The sequence below is a fragment of the Apium graveolens genome, chromosome 4, assembly GCF_009905375.1.
Source record: "Apium graveolens cultivar Ventura chromosome 4, ASM990537v1, whole genome shotgun sequence".
In the NCBI taxonomy this organism is placed as follows: domain Eukaryota; kingdom Viridiplantae; phylum Streptophyta; class Magnoliopsida; order Apiales; family Apiaceae; genus Apium; species Apium graveolens.
In genome coordinates this window covers 229,005,606-229,017,273 of record NC_133650.1, presented here as the reverse complement: position 1 = coordinate 229,017,273, position 11,668 = coordinate 229,005,606, and the positions used below count along the sequence as shown (strand labels likewise).

Sequence of the window (11,668 nt, the reverse complement as noted above, 5' to 3'; positions counted from 1 at the left end):
TTGGTTAACAAGGGGATTCAGCAATCTGGTGACTATCACAAGATGATGGACTTTGTGAAGAACTGCAAGCTCAACTATGCGATGCTGGAATCACCCACAATCTTCTGTGAAGTTGTTGAAGAGATGTGGACCACTGCTACCTACAACTCTACAGATAAGACCATCACACTGACCATTAAAGGTAAAGAATTCTGTATCAATAGTGATGTGATAAAAGCATGTTTCAAAATTCCTGATGATAATGTGACCTCACCACACACTGACATTGATATAATCAATATGCTTAATTCCATGAACTATGCAATTCCTACTTCTAAACTGAGTGACATTAGGAGAATGGCTCTTTGGAAAGAATGGAGTTTCATGTGTGATGTAGTTACAAAGGTTTTCTCAGGAAAGATCAGTAATTTTGATTCAGTGAATATTTTCATGCTCTACATGCTAGTTACAGATAAATATTTTAATTTTAGTGACCTTGTCTTGTTTGAGTTAGGCTTTAAACTTGGAGAGTTAAATAAAAGAGGTAAGAATGTATATTATGCTAGATTTCTTATGATGTTAGCTAACCACCTTTGTGAAGAGATTGTGCTTGAGAACCCTAATAACAAATTAGATTGTTGGGTTCAAGAGAGAAGGCTCATTGCAGATTTGAACAGGGCTAATCATCACAAAGATGTGCCATTGTTCTATTTTCCTGTAATGCAAGCACCTCAGGTAAGTGAGGTAAGTTCATCCATCCCTACAACTATTACAACCTCAACAATTTCTTTGAGTTCTAGTGTGGCTATGGCAACTGTGTCAATGACCAAATAGTTGCCTACCCAAGCTACCAAGCACACAACTACTTCAAAATCCAAATCAAAGAAAGCCCCCTCTAGTATCTCTTAAAAGATGCCAGTTGCAAAATCCACTAAAGCCAAAGAGGGGAGTGTGAAGGAGGGTAAGTTAGGTGAGGGAAGGGGTGAACTTCAAAGAAACCCCAAGAATAAGGTTGGAGAGTTGAGTGGATCCCAGCCAAGCCACACTGCAGTTTTCCAACAAACTGCAGTGCTTAAAAAGGATAAAAGCTCATTTCTAGCTGCATCCTTCCAAAAGGATGTAGTTATTGAACAAAGCTCTCAACCAAGAGCACAGGCCAAGAGGGTTAGGGACACAAGCTCACCCCAAACTTATGCCAGAAAGAAGAAATCTAAAACCTTCGGGGATGCACAGGGTACACACACAATGCAAACTGGTGCAACAGACACAGTCACTGCACCTTCACAAATTCAGTTTGATGTGGCTCCAATAAATGTAGAGTCACAGCCAAAATCTCTAGTTATAGAAGCACCTCAAACACCAAACTCACCAATAAATTCTCTGGATGTGGATATGATAAACACATCAATTCCTGATTCCCCTTCTTTAACTCTGTTGGGGAAGCCAAAATCTAGTGCAAGTGAGCATCATCTTTTAGATGATTTGTTGGCTCACTTGCCAATTCTTTCAGGAACTGTTGTATCATCTGTGCCTAAAATATCTTCAATCAGCACAGAGTCAACAATAATTTATATTCCCAGCTCATTCATTTCTACTCTCTCGACAGATATTGCTCATCCGTCGATTAGTGATTGTATCCCGACGGATAAGCTTGACAGCAGTTATCCGTCGGATAGCAAAACCACTTACTCGATGGATATCACTCATCCGTCGAGTATCTCTGCACAGCTTCAAACTTCATTTATTTCAAGTGCAGAAGATTTAGTGGTTGTACAGTCACTCTTAGGATTGAGAGAGAAGAGTATTTTGAGTGAGAGTCTGGGTTGCTCCCAGGAAAAAGGAGAGGAAATGAGTGAAACTCTGCAATCCATTTCTTCAGGATTGGAAAAAGAGAGTGAGAGGAGTCCCACCTTAGTAGGTGAAGGTGAGGGTGTGAGGGCGGGGAGCCAGGGTGAGATTCTGATGCAACAAAAGAGAGAAAATGAGAGAAATGCAGGTATTGGAGCCATAAGGTTGGATATCATTGCTAGTGAGTCAATGAATGTCCAGGATGCAGACAGGGAGGGACTATCTCAGCATCCTAAAGTTGTTATAGATTCCACCTCCCTTGATGCCGAGGCATTTACTCACCCTGTTCTAGCTTATCAACTTCTAGCTTAACAGGGCAATGATAATGCAGAAAGGATGCTGAATTTGGTGCATACCACACATTCTATGATGAGAGCTAAGGATGCCATAACAGCTTTACCTTCTACAGCTGGTGATGTGGACTATGAGGCTGGTGGTTCAGCTGATTTCTTTGGTGATGGGAGTGGGGATAGTGAAGATGAAGCAATGGACATAGGGGGAGAAGCAGTCTCAAGTTCAAGATCAGGTATACCATCATGGGCATTCTCAAAGCACTGTGATGAGCATTATTTCAAGACAACCCTGATCCAGTTAATCAATCAGACAAATACCGCTCTTCAAACCACTACCAATGCAAGCACCAAGAAGCTCCTTCAGGCACATCTAGCCTCCCTGCAACTTCAACAAATCCAGGGCTTCCAACATGCCAGGGATGTAAACACCATGAAGGGTGATATTGAGGAGATGAAGAAGGCCCTTTCAGACAGGATATATTCTAAACTTCCAGAAGCTACAATGCTTGACATCAAGAGGCAATTAAGGAAAAATTATGATCTGCCAACCAAGATAGATGCCTTGGACACAAGAATGTCAGCCATGGAAGCATCTTTAACTGCCATTCATCTTCATCAAGCCCAACAGATAGATCTACTTCAAAAACTGGTGGCTGCTCAAACCCCCTCCTCTACTCAACTTGATGATAACAAAAAGGGGGAGAAAGGACCAAGTGAGGGGGAGAGACTTCAAATTCAAATTAGTAAAGTAATTGTGCCTTCAATTACTATCTCAAAGCCATCAGTTTCAGATAGTATAGATCTGATCAATGCAACAGCAGCCAACATAAGAGTAGCTGATAAGGAAAAGTTGAGTTTAGTCAACTGGGAGAAGATTGATGAGGAAATACAGAAGAAGTTTGAACTTGTCAAGGATCCAGTTAAGTCAGCCATCCATCACTCTCAAGTCAAGCAAATCAGTGTGAATGAGATGAGCATGAACTATGTGGAAAGAGGACAACCTTCCTGCATCAAATTTCCAAAGGCTGAAACAATTCTGAAACCAAGGGTAAACTACTCAAAATCATCATTGAAAAACCCTTTGGATACTGTGTATGAGACACCCAAGCCTGATGAAAAGAAGCTTCTGTCAAGATCAATTGTTTTCTACAAAGATCCAGCTGATTCAGCTTCTAAAAGGAGAAGTGCCAAGATTTTCAGGAATGAGAAAGAAATTTGTGTGGTGGCTGGACATCCTCAATTTGCTCAAGCAAAGAGAGAAGAAAAGGCTAGATTGAAGCAGGAAAAGAAGCAAGCTGCTCTGGATGCTAAAAAGACTAAACAGAAGAAAGAGCAAATTGTTATCTTAGCCAAGCTACATGCTGTAAATTCATCACAACAAATTCCTGTTCAGCCATCTGAAATTACTGAATCAAAGAAGCAAGTTGAACAACAGAAGAAATCTCCAAAAATCAAGGAATTGGCTAAAAGAACTAAAAGGAAACTGGACATTGTTGACAAGGAATTGGAAGATCAATTTCCTAAGGAATCCACACCATCTAAAACTCAAGCATCAAAGCCCTCTTTGGTATTTGAAGATATCAGGGTGGTGGATCCCTACAGGAATATTCATGGTGAACCTATTGTGCCCAAGGATGAGCCAATAGAATGGGAGAACATATCAATTCCTGACTTCAATCTACCAATCCTTAGCAAGCCAAGAAGAACAAAGTCAAGAGCAGTCAAGAAAGTGAAGTTGTCACCTCTCAAATCCAAATCTGTAGTCAAAGCTCAGTCCAAAGTCAATAGGGGATATTACATGTACTTGTGTGACATCAAAGAATTTTCTGATCTAAACCTCTATCTAGATGAACTAGATGAAGTGAGAGGAATTGATGCATACAGAAATCTACCTGAAAGGTTAGTGTTTAAGTACAAAGGAGGAAAGGAGATTCAGTGGCCACTTCATAGGATCCTTCAAGAAAGCCAAGTTGTACTGATTAAAGTTTATTCATCCTTCAAGAAGAATTTTGGGTTCAACATTACTGCAAGAAGATTGAAACTGAAGAAGATTGAAGAGCTAAGGAGTGTTAGAGCCAAAGATGCACTCCCAAAGACTCTAATCATCCCTTACACATGGAGAAGAGTGCATCTAAGGCCCTACTGGCTGATGGAGTTCATGGATGACAAAGGTGTGAGAAGATTTTTCAGATTAGAAGACCAATTGAGCATCTCCAGCAATGAGACTCTTTTGGAAATGCAAGGAAAACTAAATCTCTCAGAATCTGATGAACAGGAATTCCACAGGCAGCTCCAAAATCAGATTGTAGAAAATAATAGGAAGCTTGGAAAGAGATCCAGACCTTCAAGGAACTAGATAAATCTGCTCAGGCTAGAGGAGCATCTTGAAAATGACTGTGAGCAAAACTTTGTATGATTTTTATTATTTGAAGCACTTTTCAGTAATATCTATTTTTTTTCTAAAGTTATATTTTTAGGGTGTTTTGTTATCATCAAGTATCTCTTAATTTATGGCTACAATTCTAGTAGACATAAATTGGGGGAGATTGTTATATATATGTTGTGTACTTGATGATTTTATGAACAAAACACCTTGGTAGATTTTACTTAGTGAAATTATGTAGCACTCGACGGATAAGATTTATAGTCCCGACGGATGACTCATTATAGTCCCGACGGATGATAACTCATTATCCATCGAGTGAGTAGCTTATGTAACAATAAGACTATAGCACATTTCTGCATACACCATTGTATAGATTCTGTAAGTAGTATTCAAGTCATGTTGACTTCAACTAGATATGCAGAATAGGTTGATTAATTGTACATAGATGATGTCTTGTAATTCTGCATAAATGAAATGAAGTCAAGTGTCAGATTGCTACCCGACGGATAAACTACAATGAAGTCGACGGATGATCAACTAGACAACCCGGCGGATGATCAATAACTCGACGGATGATCATGAACCCGACGGATAAAGAATTCAAATATCTGTTGACAGTGACAACACAGTCACATGCATCGAGTGGATGCAAATGGAATATGGTAGCCTATTCAACTGGGTTTTCGAGAACAAAGAAGCATTGCCATTTCCATGCTATTATGAAGATATTCAAAGATGTTGGAATAGAGTAATGAAGTAGCATTGTAATAGACTAGATAGTTTTTGTTTTATTATCCTGTCTCATTACTTTGTAATCTTGGTGATATATAAACCAAGAAGTAGCAACTAAGAAACTATCGATCTAAGCAACATAGCAGAGAAATGTTTGTAAGCAGAATTCTTAGCATTTCTCTGTAGTCTTAGTTGTTCAATTGTTGTAAGCAGCTGTGAGTATTTTGCACACAAGGTACTCTCGATATATAATATATATCTCTGGTGGAATAATTCAAATCCACCAGAAAGTTTTTAAAGACTCTTGTTTTTAATTACTTGTGTTTTGATTCACTTAAGTTTTTATTCCGTATTCTCCTAATCAATTCACACTATATATATATTTGAGTTAGAACATTTTTATTGAAGAAAAAGTTTCAATAATTCCATTCAACCCCCCTTCTGTAATTCTTGTTATATTGTTAAAGGACTAACAATATTTGTACTTTGAATGCTTAAAAAAATATTACTCGTAATTATTTTGTTAATTTTATTTGGCGCGGTTTTATAACCGAACCCGGTCCGATAAAAACCGAACCGAGATTTTTAAAACCCAAACTGAACCGGTGGCTTTGGTTACGGTTTTAAATTTTAAAAACTGAGGGTATGCGGTTTCGGTTTTATCCAAAACCCTCCACGATCCGCCCGACACTCTCGCCTGACATGAAGATGTTACGAAAATATACTAATATTTAGGGTTTGATTGTGAAAATTTGGTACAATAAATCAAAAAAAATATTAAATGAATTATATTTTACTAATATATTTACTATCCTAAATTATTTAATTATTTATGTTTTTTAACAATTGATATTTTTTTTGTATATAATTCGTGTAATTCGGTGTACCGAACATGATAGACACAAATATATATAATTTCGAGTTAGTATCAATCAATGATACAAAAAAATAAATTCCGATCTAATTGATTAAGAATTTGATAAGAAAACATTATAGTTATACACGTACACGATCCTGCCTGGTCTAATTGCAATTGTGTAGTGTTCACAACAGGTCTCAAGAACATTATAATTGAATAATATAATATTTTATTAGTTAATTCACTATAATACCTTATAATATTTTCTATCGTAAAGAACCCACAATCGTTATTATTCGACTGTATACTGGGTAAATCTCACGGGCTCACTCAATAGTCTGCAAACCATGTGAACCAAGATAAGCCGCACTTAAGCAATAGGTTCTACTTTTAGAAGACATAATCATAAATTTTCCTCCCCGTAAGATTCGAATATGTGACTAAGAGAATAATTATTATGATTAAAGAGAATAATTAAAGAGTAGAGAATAATTATCTACTCTTTAATCAAGTGAGTCAACCCTTGCGAGCCCTTATAATTATTATGTACTTTCCTAAGTCTTCTTCATTTCTTTATATTTTTCTTTTATCCATATTTTTCTTGTTTTTTATATTTCAACACTTTTCAAAATTAGCAAACTTTTATAATACTTCCTCTGCATTTTTTAACCTGACCCTTAAACTTTTGCACACTATTTTGATCCATTAGTTAGAGATATTATTTTTTAAAATTCTTTTTTTGAGAATTAAATATTTATTATCTATTTTTATTTAAAAAAAATTATAAATAATATTTTCAACCGCCCGATCAAAAAGGACATTAAAATATTTGCAAAAGTCATACCTTTAAATAAAAAAAATAGATAGCGAGTATAACAATTACTTACATCCACTAATTTCTACTACACTCAATCTATACATTAAATATTAATTCATCTCACCACTTTACTCATTTTCCTTATTTTGCTCCTCTATTTCAGGTTTTTTCTTAACTTTCGTGTCCAAGCCTTAAACAATTGGGTTTGACGGCGAGAGTAATATCTTGTTAGAAGAATATAGTTTATTATAAATAATATCTAGAATTTTAGATGTTAAAATAATTAAAATATATGATATTATTATTATATATAATAATGTATTTTAAGTATATTGAATTACTGATCAAGAATTTGTATAGATTAATGGAATTTTAGAAATAAACTTAAAAGAATTAGTTAAACGATTTTAAAAGCAAAACTATAGAAGTTAAAGATAAAAACTGATTGTCCGACCCGACTCGACCCGACCCGTCTTGACTTGGTTTTCCCCAGAGATGGTTTGAATTTCTCAACTTGATGATCAAGACAGAATATCAAACAGAAAGCGGGGAATTGGGAGGTAAAGGTGAGTTCTATACATATATAAATTTATGTATGTATGTATTATTCTCGTAAACATTTAATAAAAATGCGAATTGCAGATGGTGTTGTTGATTAATGGAGTAAAATATTATTAACATTTATTATTCTTGATCAATTCTTTCAGATCTTGTGTCTTCTCGAGAATACAACTTCTAGCTGCAGAAATTAAATGGTAATTTTTTTTTTCCAATTTAGTTATTTGTGCATTTCACTTTCTTTATCAATTTCCTAATCTGGTGATTTTAGGTGGTTTGTTTATCACTAATTAGGTACAAGCTTTTAGAATTATGGATGATATATTGTTGGTTAATCTTTATATTTAGTTTTGAGTATGTTTAATTAGGTAATTTGATATGAAAGGCTTGTTTTTGTCTCTATGATATCATAATGATTAATTGATCATTAGATTGTAGAAAAAGTAAAAAAAAGGTGGACAATTTGCCACGTTTAGGTAATTTGGCGTGAAAATTCACGATTGGTCGAGGTGGTTCTTGTTACCGCGTAGAATAGGCTTATTGGGAATGAGTGTTGAAAAGTCATCAAGTATGTAGCTCGGTTGATAGAGGATTTGGTGTCCAGTAGAATGGTGCAGGAGGTATAATGATGAGTAATAGCCTGCTCTAATTCGTGACCAGCATCTTAAACATGCTTGTCATCAGAATAAATCATAGTATAGCATAATTTAGTGTGAATGCACATTCAAAAACTGTGTGGCTAACTGGTAAAAAGGGCCAATGTCTTGGTATGGAAAGTGTCAAAAGGGCCAACACCCTAAAGAAAAAAATTCGGATACAGCTACTAGATAAAGCTCAGTATCACTACAATGACAGGGAAGTATATAACTATATATTGAACCCACTGGTTAGATAGATGTCACTGGCAGAGTAATGGCACTTCCACTGTGTAGATAGATGTCACTAGAAGAGTAATGATACGTTAAGGATTACAAATAAGAAGCAAATTGTGGTCTGCCTTGTGGAGATATTTATATGTCCTTTTGTTGACCCGGTAATCAGAAGTTGTTGCAATAATAGTCACATCAAGGGTTATATATTCTTTAGTTTCTGCACTTTTATGTTGATGGATTTAACTGATTTTCGTTGAGCTATATTATTTCCATATTCCCAGTTCTTCCAGTTATACTTCCTCATTCCCTATGGCGTACTATATTATATAAACAAATTTATAAAATAATTTTTGTTCTATAGTAAGCTTAAGGTTCTAACTTTCTCCCTCTCGATTTCTTTACATTTTTAGAGTTTATGGAGCACTCACAGGCCAACCAGGCCACCATTTTACATTAATATAAGGCTCTTCGGATAAGCATATCAATTTGATCTTTCTGCAATGTACATTGAATGTGCAGTTTTTAATTGCAGGTTTACCATTCCAGTTTTGTCAATGAGGAAGGGATTACAAAAGCTTGTGGATGCCCTCTTCTTCCTTTAAAAAGCCACATAAAGGGACCTGCACCAGTTTATAATGGTGGAACTTTTAATATCTTATCACATTCATTGTACCAAAATACTATTTACTCTTAAATATTAATTTCTGTGCCAAATATATGCAGATGGAACTGATGTTGTAGATGAAGCCATCACATTCTTTCGTGCCAATGTCTTCTTCAGAAACTTCGACATTCAAAGCTCAGCTGATAAGCTCCTTATATATTTGACATTTTATATTAATGTAGCTTTGAAGAAACTAGAAGGATGTAGAACTTTGGCTGAAGGAACCAAGGCTATTATAAACCTGGGTCTTGAAGAGGTTCCTGTGCCTGGTGAGTCTGGTTTTCCATTTCCTGGCCTATTTGGCCTACCCAAGGCTCGGGAAGAAGCAGGTAATACACACTAAAGAGTTTACTGCTTAATTTTATTTTACGCGGGTGCTTTAAAATCTTATGACAGTTGCCAGGTAACAATTTCATAAATTTGGCTTACTGGAAAGTAGTGTGGGTAATAGTGAATGCTTGTGACGTTTCATTGATAGCCTGTTAAAGGACACCTTACCCTTCTTCAGGACCCCTACATAAAAAACTAATTTATTGAAGGTTGTGTTATATACCCTTGAAATTAAAATGTGAATGCTTGCAACAATCATTTAGGGCCTGTTTTTTTCAACTGTTTTCCAGAAATTTTTTCTAAGAAAATTGGGAAAATTAAAAACATGTTCAAAAGCTAAATTTTCAAAATAAAAAACTGAAAAAATAGAAAACAAGGTTTTCCAGTGTTTTCCAAATTATAACTACAGATGTGAAAAGTGTGGAAAACGACATTTTGATGTTTTCTAAATCTAGAAAAGTGATAAACACGACTTCTGGTTAAACACCTTACCCACTTAAATACTTACCACACAAACATTTTTATTTTTTTATCTTTTTAAATTTATATGATCAATTGACAATTTTGTAAGTTTACTTTAAAAGTTAACAAAAAAAAATAGTAAACAACCAATATACTACTAATTTAACTTATGAAGCTTATAATTTTTTTATAATCTAATATGATATTTTTTAAATTAAGTATAATACATATTTGTAATAAAAATTTCAAAATAGTTTAAGTTTTAACAAATATTTTGTAATTTGATTAATATTAAAATTTATATTATAAGAGGAAGCTTAATAATATTATAACTAAGAACTTATATGTTGAAAAATAAAGAAGAAACTCTTGATTACAACTTAGTTATGAGTTATTTCGTATAAGATTCTTTAAAAAATTTGTATATAATTATTAATTGAAATATTTAATAAAAGCTACAAAATCTTTATATATTTAGAGTCCTATAATTAAAAAGTTTCAATATTCAACCTAGTTTAAAAGATTGCTTTTATACTTTATTTTTCATCTTTAATTATATTTTATCTAAAAAAAATCTTTTAAACATGTTAAAGAAATACGTATATACAATTAAAATGTGAAACGTTAAAATTATTTTATTAGTTGCTCTTCTATATATTTACTCAAATTATCTTGTCATCTATATTATATTTTTAAGAAGACAAAAAACTGACCATGTATTATTTTACCATTTGGAACATATTCTCTCAATTTTCAACTGTTTTCTTAGAAATGAGAATTTCAGAAAATTTTAGAAAAACAGAAAACAGAAAAATGGAAAAAATTTCTACAAGTAAACAGCCCCTTAGCTTCTCTTGATATATTTAAGTTAGAGCTTTGTCTAAATGAAATTCCACTTTTTTTCACTTTGGAAATGTGAAAGACTAAACGATTATAAAAATTGATCAGTTTTACATTTACATTTAATGCATTAGTTTTACTTATCGTGTAATCAAATTGAGACAATTATTAGTTCAGGTACACAGTTCAATATTTGCATAGTAATTAGCAGAAAAAAGGGTAAGATTTTGCAATGATTTTTCTAACTCCTTTTGAACCTAGTAGTCATTCAGTTGCCACTATATCAAAGTCAAAGCTGGGTGAATTTTTCTGTTCTTGTGTGAATGTAAGTATTTTAAGTTTGTATTACATATTGAATCTTTTTCACTGATGCAAATGCAGAGCTATTCCGGAACTATTTGAAGCAAATAAGGGAGGAAACGAGTGGGAGACTGTTAAGTGTTGCATACAGATCCAATGGGACTCCAAATAAATGGTGGCTAGCATTTGCCAAGAGAAAGTTCATGAACATAATTGCCTTGTGAAATAGTATTTGATATACTGGAAAAAGCGAGAGCATGGCATGTTGGTTATTGTTTACTGATCGAGGCCATACAACATCGTGTATAAGGAATGAATTGCTTAGTGCAATGATACATACAGGATTTTGAACCACGCGGTTATATAACAGATTGATTTCTTCTACTTGTATAGTGACGGAGTTCCATGTAGGCTGCTTGCCTAACTCTCAAGAGCCTCATTTAACTTAGAAAAAATGACAAAAATACATTTTTTAGAATTTGTGACAAGAATACCTTTTTTAAAAATTTTGGCCAAAAATACCTCTCTAATATGCATTTCTAAGTTGGGTATCACTAATACGCATTTAACAAACAGGTAATTTGCGTAAAAAATGTTTAAAAAAAAATAAAAATATATATATAAAGGAGAATGCGTATCACCCTTTGATTTTTGGTGATACGCATTTCAGAAATGCGTGTTTTGTGTTTTGTTTTTTTCTTTTTCTTTTTTTTTTTATTTTTTTACTT

At 34.1% G+C, this 11,668-nt stretch overlaps 1 protein-coding gene across 1 annotated transcript; it reads left to right on the top strand.

Annotated features, from left to right (window-relative positions):
- Positions 1-7,358: 7,358 nt before the first annotated feature.
- On the top strand, positions 7,359-11,324 carry LOC141720673 (actin-related protein 2/3 complex subunit 3). The gene is made up of 5 exons (XM_074523219.1): positions 7,359-7,480; positions 7,622-7,669; positions 8,877-8,982; positions 9,068-9,337; positions 11,022-11,324. Exons 2-5 carry the CDS (start codon positions 7,667-7,669, stop codon positions 11,162-11,164), a joined length of 522 nt encoding a protein of 173 aa, XP_074379320.1. The 5' UTR covers positions 7,359-7,480; positions 7,622-7,666; the 3' UTR covers positions 11,165-11,324.
- The last annotated feature ends 344 nt before the right edge of the window (positions 11,325-11,668 follow it).

Bases quoted from the DNA above. Each gene is read 5' to 3' on its own strand.
- LOC141720673 (XM_074523219.1), top strand. The intron at 8,983-9,067 runs GTGGAACTTTTA...AAATATATGCAG, and splicing joins ACCTGCACCAGTTTATAATG to ATGGAACTGATGTTGTAGAT. The intron at 9,338-11,021 runs GTAATACACACT...ATGCAAATGCAG, and splicing joins CAAGGCTCGGGAAGAAGCAG to AGCTATTCCGGAACTATTTG.